General features: G+C 42.3%; 1 protein-coding gene across 3 annotated transcripts in view; it reads left to right on the top strand.

Moving 5' to 3' along the window:
- Positions 1–17,925, top strand: part of NFE2L2 (nuclear factor, erythroid 2 like 2) — a 32,634-nt gene extending 14,709 nt beyond the window's left edge. The window contains exons 1-5 of one of the 3 annotated variants that reach the window (XM_013968675.2): positions 5,505–5,628; positions 13,761–14,099; positions 14,724–14,813; positions 15,650–15,841; positions 16,204–17,925. In XM_013968675.2, the coding sequence (XP_013824129.1) occupies positions 5,527–5,628; positions 13,761–14,099; positions 14,724–14,813; positions 15,650–15,841; positions 16,204–17,436 (1,956 nt within the window). In that variant the 5' untranslated portion in view covers positions 5,505–5,526 and the 3' untranslated portion in view covers positions 17,437–17,925. 3 annotated transcript variants of the gene reach the window in all.

Below are 19,533 nucleotides of genomic sequence, written 5' to 3'. Positions count from 1 at the left end.
GTATTGATTTTAAGAGAATGAAATGGGACATATATACTAATTATCATTTCCTTTTTAAGAGGCCCAAATTACTGCCTGGCAGTTGACAACAACAGTGGGTTTTGTGCATGTTCAAATGTATACATTGGAAGCAGTTGAAATGGAATTTCCAAACTCAGGACTAATTCATATCCTTGGCTGGAACAGATAGTGTTGCTGGCCAAAACCTTGGCTTGCTGTGTCCACCAAAGCCGATTGAAAAGTTCGGAGAGAGAGTTTGGAGGAAATGGGAAAGGCGGCTTTAATTCTCAGCCAGCAGAGAGGGGCACACAGTAGGCTCGTGCCCCAAGAACTGGGCCCTCTCCATGAGGAGTCCAGGGGCTTGTATAAGATGAGGCCTCGCGGTCAGGAGTCGGTGATGAAGAACAAAGGTGTTATGACTTGTCAAAAACAGTCATAGGCTGGCGTCAGTAGCCCAGTAATTGAGTCTGGCAGATCGGTGGCGCTGCCTTCTTTCTGATATGTAACTGCTAGGGGAAGGTGTCCTAAGGGTAAACACCAGATGCAGGATGTATTTAGCATACAGAGTCAAAGGAAAATAGGTGCGGAAGTGTAGCTCCTGCAAAGTCAGGGGGGAGGAAAGCAAACTTAGTTACAGACATGCAGAGTTAGGAGCAGTTCAACAAAACTAGAAACGATCAGGCCTGCTCCCTGGTCTCTTTATCTCCTATGTTCTCTGGGAAAGGGAAATTAAAAAACTAACTCCTTCCCCCTTTTCACGGCAACAGTAGTGCTATTACCTAAACCCCTCATTTCTACCCATTCTTCTGGATGACCTTTGCAGTAGTCTGGTAACCCTGTGGCCTCTGGACCACAAGATGCTCTTTGATCTCAAGGTGATCGTGTAGTATTACGAGCTCTGATAGTAACTCACAGATTTGCACTCTCTGGTTGTCGAAGTAGCTTTTTGCAAACAATGGTTAGCAATATAAATACTACCTAGTGTCCTCTGGAAGGGTTACTGTTCCCATTGTATTCTCAGGAAATAATCTGCAGTACAGAGGCGTTTGGTTCATTAGAATTCCCTGCTAAGAAATGCGGAGGCCCCACCCTGTAGGTGCCTGAGCTGACCTGTCACTTGCCACTGGTCATTTTTGAGCACTTGAAATGGGACTTGGGTAACTGAGGGGGTACATTTTTTGATTTTAATGAATTATGATTTAAAATTTAAAACAGAAGTACGGTAAGATATTTTTCTGTTGAACATAACTATTTTGGTGGGACCACATTTTATGTGATCATGTCATCTGATCTTTGTTACATTCATTGAGTGTTTCTGTCACTTGTAATAGCTCATTAATAATTTAAACATTTTGATTACAAAGTAAAATGATGTTTTGATATATTGGGTGAAATAAATAACATTGTTTAAATCAAATTAACTGTTTTCTTTCTTGGTAAGGCTACTAAAAGCGTATGGGGCTTCCCTGGCGACTCCAACAGTAAAGAACCCTCCTGCAGTCTAAGAAACCTGGGTTTGATCTTGGGTCGGGAAGGTCCCCTGGAGAAGGGAATGGTAACCCACTCCAGTATTCTTGCCTGGAGAATTTCATGGACAGAGGCGCCTCGTGAGCTCTAGGCCACGGGGTCGCAGAGTCCGACGTGACTGAGTGACTAACACGTTCCCTTTTCTCTAAAATTGTTTAAATCACACATATGGCTTGCGTTAGATTTATACTGGAAAGTACTGCCTTAGAGCATCTATTACAGGTTGCTGAAATTAGCTTGTTCTGAAGTTCAAAATTACGTTCCAAGCTTACATTTTTCATTTTATGGAATCAGAGGTGTTTAGGTGAAGGGATCTTTGGACTCATCTAACCCAACCCTGTCCTTCTGCAGATGGAGAAACTGAGGTTCAAAGTTACTGTAGCATGGCACGCCCTGACCGTGGATGGGTGTGGGACTTAATGTGCTTTACAGCCTATTATTTTGCGTCCTGGGCTTCCTTGGCATTGGAAACATGGTGTGGGCGTCAGGGCTGCAAAGAACTTCACCAGTTCCAGATAGAAAGATTTAAAAAGCAATTATTTTAGGCAATGAGAGAATTTCTGTACTGTCTCCCCCGTGGACAGGATGATCGATTCCATGTTTGACGTGTAAATTTTTGTTGGGCAGTATAATGATACATCCATGGGGAATAGTAGTAATGAGGTACAAATAATTCCCACACTTTCTGCAAGCACTTACTTTGGAAAACTCCATACATCTGGCTTTCATATTTTCTAAGGAGTTCTTTTCCCAAAACCAGAGATTTTAAACCAGACCCACAGCTTTTGTCCTTGAGAAAAAGACTGAGAGCTTGACTTCATGTGTTTGTTATTTAGGTAGCTAGCCCGAGATCATTCGGTTAAAGTTGAGGCCCGTTTTACAGTATTGTTTGCTTATTGGTAAAACTGACTTAAGGAAGAAGCCACCAAGAACTAAAATGAACACCCTTAGAGAATACCAGAATTTTTTGTCTATTTTGAGGAACCGAGGAGGAAAGGGAGGCATGATGAGTCACTAAATGGTGGTTTAATTCATAGGTCTGTCCATCAGGTTTTGAGAGGGCTGCTTCCGCTACAGACGCAGTTGACAGTCAGATGACCTTTGATATTTAACCTTTCTGAACCTATTTCTTCATCTCGCTAATCTTCACACAGAGCAGTGTGAGGATTAATTGACACAGTCATGCAAGTGAAAGTGGTTTGTGCTCGGAAAGCATTACAAATGGAAGAGCTGCTGTCTCGCAGGGCTTCCTTTCTCCAAGAAGATGTAGGACTATTTCTGGGGTCACCCTTGGTCTTGGTGAGCCTGTGGGTGAGTCAGTCAAGTTTGGAATGTGCATTCGGTGGGCCCATGGCCTTGACCCCATGATTTGGGACTTCTCAGGCTTCCGTGTGAATTTAAAGCACTTCCTGCTCTTGGCAGCAGAGATGGTCTGCCTGAAGTCCGGGTTAGAACTGGAAGCCCTTTAGTCCTATTGTGTTGAGTATGGGCATAGCCTTTAGACACCACCGAGGATTTAGATTAGGAGCAGGGAAAGGAAAGTTCTCTGCAGAAAAATGCAGGTCAAACTTTGGTCAGATCACATGGTTCTGTAGGCCAGGGTTCCATTTGGTTGCAGGATCAAATGCCACACAACAGTTGTGTACACTTCTGTTCTCAAAGTAATTCCTAGCATTTCAGAAATTTAAGGACTAGAAATTGCAACTGGAAAGTCTAGTTTGAAATCTGATTTTTGTGAGTTGACCAGATGACCCTTCCTGGGTTCAGCTCGGTCAGATGAGACCTAGCATCAGTCACCCATTTAGGATCTCTGGGCTTTGGGATACTCATTTATAACTTGGTGTTTGGCCTGTGTTCTGCAAGCTCACTGTCGGCTCTTCTTAGTTACTTGTGTGTTCGGTGTAATTTAATAGCCAGCTTACATGTTTCTGAGAGACACTTCCCTAGACAGAATACCTTGTCCTGGCCTTAGAGCTAGTAGATACAGTCAGCCTGGTTGGACTTGCTTTCTCTTTTATAGCTTATACTCCATTTAAAGTTATTATAAAATATTGATGATATTGCTTGTGCTGTACACTGCATCTCTGTATCTTATTTATTTTATGCCACTAGTAGTTTGTAACTCTTACTCCTCTTCCCCTATCTTGCCCCTCCCTTCCAACCCTCTTTTCACTGGAAACCATTAGTTTGTTCTCTGTATCTGTGTTGTTATATTCAGTTGTATGGTTTATTTTTTAGAGTCCATATAGAGGTGGAAACAGAATTTGTCTTCCTCTACTTGACTTATTTCACCAAGCATAATGCCTTCCAGGTCCATCCATGTTGTTGCAGATGGCAGAATTTTCTCGTTTTTTGGCTGAGTGGTATTCCACTGTGTATACTGACAGCGTCTCTTCTGTGTCCATTCATCTCCGCGTGGACACTTTAGTTGTTTCCAGATCTTGGCTGTTGTAAACAGTGCTGTGGTGGACACCGGGGTGCATCTCTTTCTTTTGAAATCATTTCAAATGGTTTTTGTTTTCTTCAGATGTATACCCAACTATGGATTGCTGGATCGCATGGTAGTTCCATTTTTATTTGACTTGGTTTTCTCCTGGGCATTCACCTTGTCTGGTAGAAGACTGAGGCTGCCAGTTTTGCTTGTTTCACCTGTTGAGGCTGCCTCACCTCTACCTGTGCGTACTGTGGCCTTTATGTTTCTTGCCCCTGCAGTTTGTTTTACCAGCTCCAAAGGCACCAACCAAGGTTACCTTGGCTGGCCATAGATTGGTGATTAAAGAAATGTTTGCTGGACAACTGACTATGTACAGTATATTCTCTTTAGTCTTAATTTTATTGTCTTATCTTTAAAAATATTGAGAGGGCTGATTTTGAACTGAGTCTGAAATATAGGAGACCTTATATCAACAATTACTATGTATTTATTGGGTGAATACCATGTGCCAAGGTGCTGCAAGGTGTGAGGGACACATGATTGGGGCAAAGAGTGGGGAAAATGGGCATTTCTCATTGTATAATAAATTAAAATGTATATACTCCTTGACCAGCAGTTCTGAGTATCTGTCTCATAGGTAATCCTCACACATTGTTGAAATGACTTATGTACAAAGATAGCCATTGTAGCATCATTTGCCCTAGCAAAAGATTAGGAATAACTTAAAAGCCCAGTGAGGGACTGATTAATTAGATTAAATGTGGAATGTTATGATTATATCCTACTTCTGTGTGTGTCTGTGAAATGTGTCAGTCCCTAAGCCATGTCCAACTCTTTGCAACCCATGGACTGTAGCCCACCAGGCTCCTCTATCTATGGAGTTCTCCAGGCAAGAATACTGAAGTGGGTAGCCATCCCCTTCTCCCGGAGATCGTCCCAACCCAGGGATCGAACCTAGGTCTCCTTCATTGCGGGCAAATTCTTTACCACTAGCACTACCTGGGAAATATGTGCCTCTGGGTGTGTGTTTAGTAGAATATCTTCCTAAGGACACAAAAAACTGATGCCAATAGTTGCCTTGGGAAGAGATAACTGGGAGATTACTTTTGTAGCTTTTAAATGTATCCTGTATACAGATGCCATCTATTAAAAAAGACATTGTCATGCCCTGAAGGAGTCTGCAATTTAGTTGGGCCATTGTAACAAAGCCCAGATAAGATATACAGAGAAAGTACTGGCTGGTGAATATTGGCTTTATGGGAAGGTTGATTTAAATGCTAAGCTGTGCTTGTGCAGTTGACTGGATTTGCCTAGTTGTCAGGACGGGTGGGTCTGAGCATCTGTGAGCTGGCTTCCAGCCTTAGCATCCCACCGGACAGAGGGCACGGGGGTGAAGCAGTGTGCAGCCTTTGTCCTGTGGTGGTGGGAAGCGCCCACAGGCTGGACATCAGATCTGGACTGGGGTTCTAGCTCTGCCACTTGCCAACTTGCACTTTGGGGCAGGGATGCTGGAGACCCAGAACCTAATTGTGCTCATCCATAGATGAAGATAAACCACCTGCCTCATGCTGTGCAGTGACCACTCCTGCAAACCACGAAGTGCTTTGCAAACACCAGCGGAGAATGAAGCTGCAAGGAATCTGCTGACTGGCAAGCTGGGACCAGAGGTGCAAATTTAAAAATTAGAGCAATGCAAAAATGTATCTTTTCCTCCCCTCTGGCAAATAACTGGGCAAGAGTCATAAAATTAGGTGTTAAATTAGGAAAGTAGACCATAGTAGTTTTGGAATCCTTGACCTTTGATCTCAGGACAGTCATTTCACCCTTTAGACCAGTTTCCGTTTGAAAATGAAAGGGGCTATGTGCGTCCTCTGGGCCCCTCGTCACCACGTTCCGTGACAGTGTGGCATTAGCAGCAATTCCCATCTCATCTGAGATGAGTCATACTGACTGAAAAGTCCACATGCAAGGAGGAAGTCTCTGAGAATTTTCCTTGTGCTGGAGAATCTGAGCTGCTGGGGAGAAACTGGGGGTGGGGGCGGGATTGCTGCCACAAAGAGGGCAGACCAGAAAGGCAGGGTGAGTGGAGATGGGTTGTCTCCTCCACCTCCAAAACCTCCTTTGATTTCCAGTATTCATACAGACTAGATGTTTGGAAAACCCTTGCTAAGATTACCCCTTGCTTAAGTGGGGGGGATACAGTGCGCTGTGGCGGTGAGCTTTGTGGCTCCTCTGCGAGGTCTCTGCAGTTTGGGGACGCTTCCTCTGTGCTGTCTTGGCCCCTACGTGCTTTTCTCCTCTCGTCTCTGAACTGAGATCCGAGATTGTCCTCTGTTGACCTCTGTGTCCCCAGCACCTAGCATAGTTCCAGGTCCCTGAGAGGTGAGCTGTGTGTTTGTATTCGATGGGTTGCTGGATTAATGATCCATTTATGGACACTGATCTTATTAATCTTGACTACCACCTTTATTATAATTATCACCATTCTGGTACAGTGACATTTCAGCCATTAGTAGCTTATTATTTTGAGAAATATTTCACACTCAATAAAGTTAACACTAAAAAATAATTAAACAGACCCCCCTCCACCCTTTGTAATGCTGTTTTAACAGGATGTACCAAAAAAGCTAAGTATCTCAGACAGTCTCTGCACACTCCAATACACGCGCATCTAAGACCCATCACCGTCACTTCCACAGGCGTGCACGTCTCGAGCTGGCCACAGTAACAGCAGGCCTGAATCCCTGGGCCAGTTCTTACCTTTCAGAGCTAACTGTAAGCACTTAAACCTGAAAAAGAGCTTTAAGATTAAAGTAAGTAATTTGTTTACAACTGCAGGATCCAAAGAGGGTGAAGGATCATTAAGGGGGTTTAGAAGTGGCAGGAGTAGCTGAGAGTTCCAGGGGTTCGAGCGTGCTGGGGCACTGCCCTCCCTTGCTGGGGCGGGGGGCAGAGGCAGGAGACGGAGCAACCAGGGCTGTTTGGCCCCAAGGTGGGTATCTGATGACCTGGTTAGTTCACACTTGGTTAATGTCAGCATGTATGTTGAGTGAAGTTAGAGTGGTTCTGTTGGTAAGAAAGGGTGTGTGTGTTTTCCTATAGAATCATTATAACAGACTAATTCACAAAGTTACTTTCATGTGTGGAGTGCAGCATCCAGAGCTGAATACCTTCATGGCTTGTTCAAAAATGGAGGTGAAAAAAATGGGTCCTGAAATTTGCTTATCAAAAACGAAGCCACTCAACATAGTGACTTACCCTTGCATAAGCCATTTGAGGCCCAACAGCTGCTGCTGCTAAGTTGCTTCAGTTGTGTCCGATTCTGTGCGACCCCACAGACGGCAGCCCACCAGGCTCCCCTGTCCCTGGGATTCTCCAGGCAAGAACACTGGAGTGGGTTGCCATTTCCTTCTCCAAAGCATGAAAGTGAAAAGTGAAAGTGAAGTAGCTCAGTCGTGTCCAACTCTTCGCGACCCCATGGACGGCAGCATACCAGGCTCCTCTGCCCATGGGATTTTCCAGGCAAGAGTACTGGAGTGGGTTGCTGTTGCCTTCTACGGAGGCCCAACAGCAGCATCCTGCAAAAATACCACAAACGAGCAGAAATTAACTCTGCTGGCATCCAGGTGTGAAACTTCCCATGGAAAAATCAGATTCACTTTTGGAATCAGTAGCAGTGGGATCACCTGATGTTTTGGAAATTAACTGTCCTTTCTGGTTTCTTTTTGGCCAAACACATATATGCCTCTTAGGAAAATACACAGTCCAAATTCTTACTCTATTCACTTTCAGGCTTTGCTTTATCTTTACATCATGCTTTGCAGTGTACAGACAAATGTAATAGATGAAAGTTCCAGTAAACTGGCTGGATCATGTTTCTTAGATTGAGTCACTGCTGAGAAACTTGTGAGCAGGAAGCAGCACATGAAAATGTACACAGTAATAAGCTGGTCTGTGAGGAAAAGGGACCATTTTCTAGGTGAAAGACACAAGGGTAGGAGGATGTGTCTGCAACCCAGGGAATAGCAAATTTGTGATCTAGGATTTTAAGTCATTGAATAATTCATGTTTTGGTGTGTTTGAGATTTTTTTTTAATGCTGTTAAAAACTGCTAGTTACTGAAGACTGGGGAAATAATCCTTAGTAAGGTTACTCTAGAAGGAAAACTTGGATTGGTGGTAACATAGAGCTGTAGTTACACAGAAATTAACCCAGTGACATTTACACTTGACCTCAGTGTCTCTAAGGCCTCTTCCACCTGTAACATTCTGTGATTCTATATAAATGGTTTTTTTTTTTTACCTTTGTTTTTAACCACCTACTTCACAATTATTGTAGCAATATGTTCAGAAATTGGCAAATCAGATCAGTAGAATCAAGAGTACCTGAATGTGGGCAGACTATAAAGAATAACCAGTCATCTGCCTTCTCTAGAATTCCGAGAGAACTACTGACCTTGTCTTGTGTATCTTCTTGTAATGAAGCAGGAGAGAAGTAAATAGATACATATTATGAAACAGAATAGTCATCAGTGAGATGTATTTTAAACACACACCTGCTTGGTGTTACTTTACCTTAGTGGTAAGGCGCCGTACTGCAGGGTAGAGCCTTGTAAATCAAGGTCGTTTACATTGTTTAATCAGTTCTTCAGGTCTGAGCGCCCCCTCACTTGCTTTTGTACTTTCCTATAGCTGTTGATTTGACCTGTGTTCTTAAGGGAGGGTAGGATGTGATTCATGTTCCATCCGGTTTTGCCCAAAAATATTTGTGCAGCTTCTATGGAAAAAAATATTAAACCAGATTTGGCTTTTAGATTAATAATATAACTATCTGGGTGTGATATAAAGACTGAAACGTCTGAAAGAAAAGTATTACTGGGTGTAATTTAGACTCTGAATGCTAGTTAATATTTGTCAATATCAGAATAAACTTTAAAAGATTTACTATTTTCTTAGTGGAATTACATGATTTTAAGAAGGAATCACCTGGGACACTGTCTTAACACACCGTGCGACTGGAAGTGAGGATCAGTTTTTATTGTTTACAGAATTATCCTTGCAATTTTTAAAAAACATTTTATTAGAGAAACGTATGTTTAGAAGGAACCCCACCCCCACCCCCCAATCACCTTCCTTCATCCTCTGGACAGAACAGAGGATGGGAGAGGGGAGAGAGGGGAACGGTTGGGGGTACTGGTTTCATTTATACATGTGAATGTATGTGATAGAAACCATTTCATTTTAGATACTTTTCTAAAGCCTTAGCTTACTGAGTTGCTTTAATTTAGGAGTGCATAATACCTTTGCTTTATCTTTTCTGATTTGGGGGGAATCATGTGAGCATGATAAAATGCTAGTTTATTCAGAGCACTAAAATTAGCTTGCAAAAGACATTATTCTGGGATTCATGTTCAAGGGTTTTCTTGTTTATCCTGGAACAAAGACGTTTGTTTTAAAGTGGTCCAAGTTAATAGTCCAACTTCAGATTTCCCATAAAACGAGTAACAGATTACCCAGATGGCAAACGATGATATATATGTTTTCCAGTTATGATTATTTCCACTGGGCCAGATGGCGATTTACTGTGAACTGTCAAACATTTCTTAGTATTAATACATTGTCTTATTTTGTCGAAGCCAAGCTAGCAACGTAACTCAGGGGTCACGAAAGAACAACAGTGTGGCACGTGAAGGCTTATACCCAGTGCCACACTGCCAAGAACATGCCGAACGCCCTCAGGACACTTTGAAGCTTAAGGGGATGCCTGTTGAAAAGCCACATATTCCCCCTTCCTCCCCAGACCTTTCTTCTCTGCCCTGCTGCAGGGCAGCTATGCTTCCTCAGTGCCTCAGGGTGAAGTGTGCAAGACCAGTTTCATTCTTCCTTGGCCATTTTCCTTCCACCCCGTCCACTGTCATGCTCTTGTTTGTTACAAGAACCATCCCAACAATTTCTCCTTAGATAGTTTGAGAGCTTTGCAGAGAGATGGGTCATCTGAGGAGTAAGTCACATGCCCAGTCACAGGGCTCCTTCAAGACAGCTTACTACAGTCCTGGGGCTGCAGGGCTCCCTGCCAGTGAGACGTGTGTGGACAAACTTCTGCTGTGCTTAAATAGTTGAATATTTCAAACAATAACAAATGCCCACAGATTTTTTTCTTCTGAAACTCAGGTGAAAATCTGAGTAACACAATGTATGATATATCAAGGCTATGACAAGCAACCCTTTGTTGCTGCATTCTGAATTTGATCAGAACACTTGTTTTAGGAATTCAAAGTGGTTACAACTCAGCTTTTATTTTCAAGCAGACGTTTTTCATGAGCGCTCTCATGGCAAGAATAAACATATAAACTTAAAAATACAGAGCAAAACCTCTGAGAACACTTTGAAACCTGTTTTGGTGTGTGATAATCTCCATGAAGACTGCCCAGCCTGCATTGAGCAATTTGATGTTGTCACTGGCCATTTTGTGTTTTGTTTCCGGTTTGTTGATAAAGGATCTATCAAGGTGCCCTTGCCTAATTATGTTATGGGGAGTTTTAAAACACTGAATTGGTTTGGAGCTGTGCATTGAAGGGCAGTCATATCAGAAATTGAGTAGCAATTGAGAGGGTGTTACTTGGGTACATAAATGTGTTGTTTAATTTACAACACCCATTGCACATGCCCAGTGGTCAATTTCAACCTTCTTTGAGAAGGAACCAAGTAGCTTCAAGACCGAGTGGTGTTTCAAGGCTCCCACTCCGATTAGGTCTGCAACTTCATTCTTCTCCTTTGGCCTGGAGTTTGGTGTCACTTACAGCAAGCAGAAGGACTCATCCCCATTGGGAGGCATATCAGTACTTGCATATACTTTACATTTATAAAGTTCCTTCACATTTCATTTGATCCACCAAAATCTGTATTATAGGGATAGGACGGAATAATTTATAGCTTAACTATCAGAACCCACTCAAGACTTCTCATCTGATGAGAACAGGGAAAGGGAAAGAAGAGTTATATCAACTCTTGGTGTGATTGCCACTGATAGTTTTAGAATAAATTAGAAGTTTTCCTCCTGCCCATAGTTCTGGGTTCTAGGGATACTTTGAACTCATCATATTTGTGAAGTGTTTCCAAAATAAATTCTTCAGTGCTTTCTTTTGTGGGAAAGCCAAAACTGGATACTGGTTTTTATCCTGGGACCTCTTAACAAGGAAGCCACAGGCTGTGGAAGGTGAGGGAGGGATGTGGTCTGTGGCCCCCAGGTGCAGAGACAAGTATTGGGGTTTCTCTGTTGTGAATCTTCTGAGTTCAATGCACTTTCCATGTTCTGTTCTTGAGAAGGGTAGAAAACTATAGAGCTCAATTGAAACTGTATGAGTACACATTTCTTTAATTTTTAGTACGAGCCTTTAGTAGGAGTGAACATGCCAACCATCTCCTTACTTAGCACCTTGTTAGCTCCGGTTTGGAGAATGGCCCAGACAGCTGTATTTAGATTTCCCCAAGAAGATATGGCCCAACCTAATTAGAATTTTAGTGTAGGTTTCTGTATAACTTGGGCCACTCTCTTTCACATGACCTTTGTGTAGACATGTCCACTGAAGGCAAAACAATTTTTAAAGTGGAAATTATTCTCATGTTTTAGTGGGGAGCCTCCTGAGAAAAGTCACGTATGACTGAATGCTCCACGATTTCTATTTTGTTGCTTGTGGCCAGGAACATAATCCAGGTGAAAAGAGTTAGTGGCTCAGTCGTGTCCAACTCTTTGCAACCCCATGGCCTGTAGCCCACCAAGCTCTTCTGTCCATGGGATTCTCCAGGCAACACTGGAGTGGCTTGCCATTCCCTCCTGCAGGGGATCTTCCCGACTCAGGGATCGAATCCATGTCTCTTACATGTCCTGCACTGGCAGGTGGGTTCTTTACCACTAGTGCCACGTGGGAAGCCCCCAACATCTCTCTGTTCTGGCACTTTCCAGGAGTATTTAAGCCTCAGTATACTTACCTGTATAATAGGGATACATGTTTTCTTCATGTGATTTTGAGACTTGGTTTCTATATATCTGAAGTACTTAAAACAATGCTTGGCACATATAGAAAGATCTTAATAGATGTTGTCTTAAAAAAACGGGTATACCCTAGCCAGTTCTCAAGAGCTACAGATACTGCTTTAACTATACCTGCTGCTGTTGTGTCAGAGAAGGCAATGGCACCCCACTCCAGTACTTTTGCCTGGAAAATCCCATGGACGGAGGAGCCTGGTAGGCTGAAGTCCATGGGGTCGCTAGTCGGGCACGACTGAGCGACTTCACTTTCACGCATTGGAGAAGGAAATGGCAACCCACTCCAGTGTTCTTGCCTGGAGAATCCCAGGGATGGGGAAGCCTGGTGGGCTGCCGTCCATGGGGTCGCACAGTCAGAGATGACTGAAGCGACTTAGCAGCAGCAGCTGCTGTGTGTGCTTTGTACTCTTAAATTACACTGTTTAAAGCTAGGATAACTTGTCTCATGGGTGGGATTTCATAGCTTTTAAGAGTCAAACGCCAACTTTCAATCAAGGCTAGAGATGGCCTCTACTGTCCAGCTAGCTGGGCTGCCTCTAGGTTGGGTGATCTGTGCTTGTACTCGGTTGGGTGAAGTAGCCTGACTGCTCAGCTAAGGAACTACCATGTTGTTCCTGTCCTTTGGAGGCTGAAGATAATAGAGCTGTAAATGCACGGGGCAGCCCAGTGCTGCCGGCCGTCGTTCAAAGCTTGATGTTTGCACACTGAGTCTACTGGCCTTCCGCCCCAATTCCCTTTCTGTCTTGATTTTTCCAACCTCCATCTCATTGTTTTCAATGTAAATGATCTAGTAAATAGAAATGTTTAAATTCCCCATTCAGAATTTAACAAAAACTTCAATTTTAAATCAGAAAAAAATTATTTTTAACATTTATAGTTAGAAAATGTGCCTAGGCTTGTTATATAAATCAGAATAACCAATTCCTCATTATAAGATTCTCCCCTTATGTCAGAATGCATCACCTTCCATTGTTCCCTGGAGCCATGTTTTTTTGGCTTGTGTTATTAACAGGATTATTTATCAGGAGTGAGCCTAATGGGCACTACCCCTTTCGCAATTCTTCTGACAGCCTCTTGCTTTACCACACATCACAAGATTAACAGTCCCTAGGACTTGACCTTACCAACGTGGTCATACCTCAGGAGCTAAAGATCAAGAGGAAATTGTTTTTAATAAGTAACCACAGAGACAAATGGAGCAAGAAATGCTAAGCAAAAGATAATCCACTGTAGGCAAAGACCAAACGAAATGTGGTTTCTTACAACTGCAAGACTGACAGTTTAACTTGCAGTTTTTTCCCCCCTCTGTAAACTGGCATTTGCTAAGCAAGTTTAGGAGGAAATTCCACATATTCAGTCATGTTCTTCAAACTCCATTTCTCATGATAAAGCATTGGCTCAGGGTGCTTGCTCTAATTTTTCTGTTCCATTAAACAAGTGTGGGGTTTCTTCTGATTCAAGAACATTAACGTGCAACATCTGTTACTTTGCTTTTAGTGACCTCTACCATCACCCAATTCATTAATAATCCAAGTAACTAATAAATGATAAGAATGGATAGCTGTGTTTGAAGGTGATCTTAAGAAAAATGAATACATGCAGACACTAGATACAATTATTGTGCCCTTCCAGAACACTGGATTTATGTTCCCATTCAGATTTTATTTGAACTACCCCCTGTTATCAGCAGTGGTATAAATTATGTGTTATTTTAACCATGGTGTCTCTCCATCCTTTTTTGTGTTAAACATAGGACATGGATTTGATTGACATACTTTGGAGGCAAGATATAGATCTCGGGGTAAGTCGAGAGGTATTTGACTTCAGTCAACGACAGAAGGAGCATGAGCTGGAAAAACAGAAAAAACTTGAAAAGGAAAGACAAGAACAACTCCAAAAGGAGCAAGAGAAAGCCTTTTTTGCTCAGTTACAACTAGATGAAGAGACCGGCGAGTTCCTCCCCATTCAGCCAGCACAGCACACACCATCAGAAGCCAGTGGGTCTGCCAACTACGAGACCGGCGAGTTCCTCCCCATTCAGCCAGCACAGCACACAGCATCAGAAGCCAGTGGGTCTGCCAACTACTCCCAGGTACACGGCGCACTCAGTTCTTGGGAAGGTGTGGGACAGGACCCAAAGAACATGGACCCAGGGGTTAATCTGAGTTCCAGCTTTGCCTTTTACTTCAAGGCCTTATTAAAAGTCAACCTCCCAACCTCAGCCCCCTGATGAGTTCAATGCCTGACTTACCTCACCTCAGAGTATAACAATTAGGACATATATATTACAGGGAAGAGCTCTTTATAAGCTGTGAAAAACATTGTTATTGTATGGATAACAAATTGTTATTGTTATTGTATTGTTATTGTTGGATCAAGCAGCTGCAACAGTACGGACAGTAGCAGAACTGTTGTAGTAGGGATTACTCATGGTACTGGGCCAAGTACTGTTTTAATACTGATTAATCAACACAACAGTTATATGAAATACCATTATCTTACTTCACAGATGAGCAACTGCAACTCAAAGAGGTTAAATAACTTGCCCAGAAACTGGGCAATAAATTGAGGGGGCCACGATTTGAAACCAGAGTCTGCTTTGATTCTGTGCTCTTTACTAAACTGACTTCTGAAGAGATATTTGATTAACTAGATTGTAAGCATTTTATGAACACTGAACAATTTTTTACTCTTCTGTGTCTTTCCCTTTGTGCAGGCAGCCCACATTCCCAAAGCAGATGATTTGTACTTCGATGACTGCATGCAGCTTTTGGCAGAGACATTCCTATTTGTAGATGACAATGAGGTACTAACATCTGCTTATCAGCCGGTCTCCACAACTGAATCTAACAGACCCTGTGTCAGTCCCTTTGGTGCAGTGGTCCCCAGCCTTTACGGCACCAGGGACCAGTTTTGTGGAAGACAATTTTTCCACGGACTGGGGAGGTGGGGACGGTTCCAAGATGATTTCAAGGGCATTACATTTATGTGCACTTTGTTTCTTATTATATCAGTTCTACCTCAGATCATCAGGCATTAGGTCCTAGAGGTTGGGAACCCCTGCCTTGATGAATCTCTATTAAAAAGATGAAACAGCACTTTAGGAGCAATTATTTATCATGGAAACCTCAGCCTATAGGTAACAATTTGGAGGGGAAAAAACCCCAACCTTCCTCTGCCCATATAAATGCAGAACCACCAAAAATGTTTACTCCTGCATAGCCAGAAGCATGCATGCATCAGCAAAACCATGGAAGCAAATAACTCATTTGTTACAGGTACTTAGATTTCTTTGAGTAGAAAGCAAGCTGGGTAGTAAAACCAAGACTTGTTCGGTTAACAATTTTAATAATTTATTTTCTGAATCACTGTACTAGGTGTTACATAGATACAAATTCAATTCTAAAGATTGTTCTTAGGCATTTTGAAGTTTACCTTCAAATGCACAGGGTAAAGCAGTTAAGCTAAAGAATAAACTTGGAGTCAGTTGGGCAAGACAAAAAAGGTTTGATCATATAGAAATAGCAGTTATGACAAATAGGGAACTGCAGCCAATTCCAACTTCAGATGTTGTGCTGGCCTTGGAGCGCACCCACCCACTGTTGGTGGCAGATTCACATACAAACGCCTTCTCAATTTTAGGTTTCTTCGGCCACGTTTCAATCACCTGTTCCCGATATTCGCAGCCACATCGAGAGCCCAGTCTTCAATGCTCCTTCTCAGGCTCAGTCACCTGAAACTCTGTTCGTTCAGGTAGCCACTGCTGATTTAGACGATATGCAGGAGGACATTGAGCAAGTTTGGGAGGAACTACTATCCATTCCAGAATTACAGGTAACTAAGATCTAGTGTAATGAATACCAAAGATGCTATTTTATATTCAGTCCCTTTAAATTAGTCATTCCAGTTATTTATTATTTATATGCCACCTACTTACAGGAAGAATTGGAAGGTGCTTTTAAATTAAGTCAGGATGGCCTGGGCACCATGCTCACTTCAGTGAACTTTTTAGTTAAACGGACTGGATGTCCTGAGGACAGATCAGGTGTTAACTATCTGTTGGAAATGGGAATTATCTCTGAATTCTGGAGGAGCTTGGTGAGAAATCGGGGTGGGGGGAGAGAACCAGATACGGATTATCAACTATTAAAAATAGCTTAACCTTGATTTACATAGTATAAACTTCTTTTCCACAGTGTCTTAATATTCAAAATGACAAGCTGGCTGAGACTAGTACAGTTCCAAGTCCAGAAACCAAACTGACAGAAATTGACAGTTATAATTTCTATTCATCAATGCCCTCACTGGATAAAGAAGTTGGTAACTGCAGCCCGCATTTTCTCAATGCTTTTGAGGATTCCTTCAACAGCATCCTCTCCACTGAAGATTCCAGCCGGTTGACAGTGAATTCATTAAATTCAACTGCCACAGTAAATACAGATTTTGGTGATGAATTTTATTCTGCTTTTATAGCAGAGCCCAGTACCAGCAACAGCATGCCCTCCTCTGCTACTTTAAGCCAGTCACTCTCTGAACTTCTAAACGGGCCCATTGACCTCTCTGATCTGTCACTTTGTAAAGCCTTCAATCAAAACCACCCTGAAAGCACAACAGCAGAATTCAATGATTCTGACTCTGGCATTTCACTGAACACAACAAGTCCAAGCATGGCATCACCAGACCACTCAGTGGAATCTTCTGTCTATGGAGACACATTGCTTGGCTTCAGTGATTCTGAAATGGAAGAGATAGATAGTGCCCCTGGAAATGTCAAACAGAAGGGTCCCAAAACACAGTCAGTGTGGCCTTCTGGGGACCCAGTCCAACCTTTGTCGTCATCACAAGGGAACAGCACTGCAGCATGTGATTCCCAGTGTGAAAATGCACCAAAGAAAGAAGTGCCTGTAAGTCCCGGTCATCGGAAAACCCCATTCACAAAAGACAAACATTCAAGCCGCTTGGAGGCTCACCTCACAAGAGATGAGCTACGGGCAAAAGCTCTCCATATCCCATTCCCTGTAGAAAAGATCATTAACCTCCCAGTTGAGGACTTCAATGAAATGATGTCCAAGGAGCAATTCAACGAGGCTCAACTTGCATTAATCAGAGATATACGTAGGAGGGGTAAGAATAAAGTGGCTGCTCAGAATTGCAGAAAAAGAAAACTGGAAAATATAGTGGAACTGGAGCAAGATTTAGATCACTTAAAAGATGAAAAAGAAAAATTGCTCAAAGAAAGAGGGGAAAATGACAAAAGCCTCCATCTCCTGAAAAAACAACTCAGCACCTTGTATCTTGAAGTCTTCAGCATGCTACGTGATGAAGATGGAAAGCCTTACTCTCCAAGTGAATACTCCTTGCAGCAAACAGGAGATGGCAATATATTCCTTGTTCCCAAAAGTAAGAGGCCAGATATTAAGAAAAACTAGATTTTGGCCTTTTCTGATAGTGATTTTGGGTTTTTTTGTACTGTTATACTAAAAGCTCCTACTGTGATGTGAAATGCAGAAATATACTTTATAAGTAATTCTATGCAAAATCATACTCAACTAGTGTAGAAAATATAAAACTTTAAAAAGCATTAAAATAAGTTATCAGTATGCTGAATCAGTAGTTTCACTTAACTTTGTAAACTTAAAATTTCTTAGATCACCATTTGGGCTAGTTTCTATATACTGTAAATACTACAAAAACTCCTTATTTATACTGTTCTTATCTCATTTGTTACGTTCATAGATTTATATGATACATCTGGCTAAAAAGCAAATTGTTGCAAAACTAACCACTATGTACTTTTTTATAAATACCATGTGAACAAAAAAAAGGCATTTTTTTAATATTAAATTGTTTAGCTCTGGCAAAAGACAATTTAGTTGAAAAGCTGGTACTAATAAAGGAATATCAGGACCGTTCTATTATTTCCTTGAAGTTCATTCACAATCTTACATGACAATATCTAGCATCACACTAAATTGAGGCCAGTGTGTATCAGATTTTTCTTTTCAGCAAGTATATTTCAACCAAGAAAAATGCTGTATATACCTTGACATGAAAACACCGGTTCTTTTATTTGTATCTGAAGGTGTGGGAGAACCATTCTATTAGCAATGAGTATTAGACACAGGAAGTTGTAAGGCTAGGGGCCTGTTTGAGGAACTGTGTGGCTGAACGTGGAATGGGAGAAAAAGTGTAGGTTGGTAAAATAGGACACAGCACATATCCTTGTTAAGCCTTCATAACCTTGGCTTTTGCCTCCTAGAGTACTGGAGGTGTTAAGTAGGAGTAACATCAGAGTTGAAGTCTCCTCTGCCTTGTATGTCTGTAATAGTCTCAAGAGTAAAGAAAGGTCGGAGCAGACCAATGGGGAGGCTCTGAAATGCTCGCGTGGGGCATGGTGGCTCCATCTGGGGTTATAGCAGTGAGAAGGCAGTGGATTCTGCATGTTTCTAAGGTAGGGCTAAAAGGATTTTCCAGTAGAATGAATGCAGGGTCAAAGCGACCCAAATACTTGAACATCTGGAAGAACAGAGTTGCCCAGACATGGTTAAGACTGGCTAAAACGTCTAGGTGGGAAAATCAGTTCACTTTGGGACACATTCCATGATTAAATATATAAATAGCAAATACAAAATTAAAGCCCTTTAAAACTTGGAGAATCTGCAGGCCACCCACACGACACCATTCACAGCACTCATCACTTCATCTAATCAAATGTCTGAGTCATGCCATGTTTGAATTCAAGTGGGAAAAGACAAGTCATCTGAGGGTTCAGCATGTTTAGCACACGCAACAGGCAGGTTACTCAGAACCCTGTCAATCCGTTGGGAGCAAGACAGGTCTGCATGCCCTAGAGCCAGGCTGCCTGGGCTGCTGCCATCTCCCAAGAATGACTTCCAGTGAGGCGAAGCACACTGCTCACTCATCTGTACATCAGGGATAAATATGCAGTGAGTTACTCCAAAAAATAAACACAGAGCCTAGCTAGTAGCAAGCACTCTATAAATGATATTTTCTTTGGCCCTACATTAGCAAGAGAAAGGAACTAGTCGAATTAGCTTAGTAAGAATCTGACTCAGATGACGACAGGAAAGTTCAGCGATGGAAAACGACTAAGGCTTAATCTAGGCTAAGCATTCAAATGTAGACTCTGCTGGGGACTTCCCTGGCGGCCCAGATGGTAAAGAATCCACCTACAATGTGAGACACTCAGGTTCAATCTCTGGGTCAGGAAGATCCCCTGGAGAAGGGACTGGCTACCCACTCCAGTATCCTTGCCTGGAAATACCTATATACAGCAGCCTCCTGGGGTGTAGTCCATGGGGTTACAAAACAAGTCAACGCAACTTACTATGTGACCAAAAACTCCTTCCCACAATGGCATTGAGATAGATCCCTAGAAGATACCCCTTTCCCAACCTCCAGACAGTCTCATCTTTAGAATAAAGTAGCCTGAAATAAAATATTGGGTGAGGGTGACGGCAGCAATCTTATCAGTGGCCACCATCTGGAGCACCTGGAATTAACTT

The sequence above is a fragment of the Capra hircus genome, chromosome 2 (genome assembly GCF_001704415.2).
Source record: "Capra hircus breed San Clemente chromosome 2, ASM170441v1, whole genome shotgun sequence".
Taxonomy (NCBI): domain Eukaryota; kingdom Metazoa; phylum Chordata; class Mammalia; order Artiodactyla; family Bovidae; genus Capra; species Capra hircus.
This window is presented reverse-complemented; position numbering and strand designations above follow the sequence as displayed.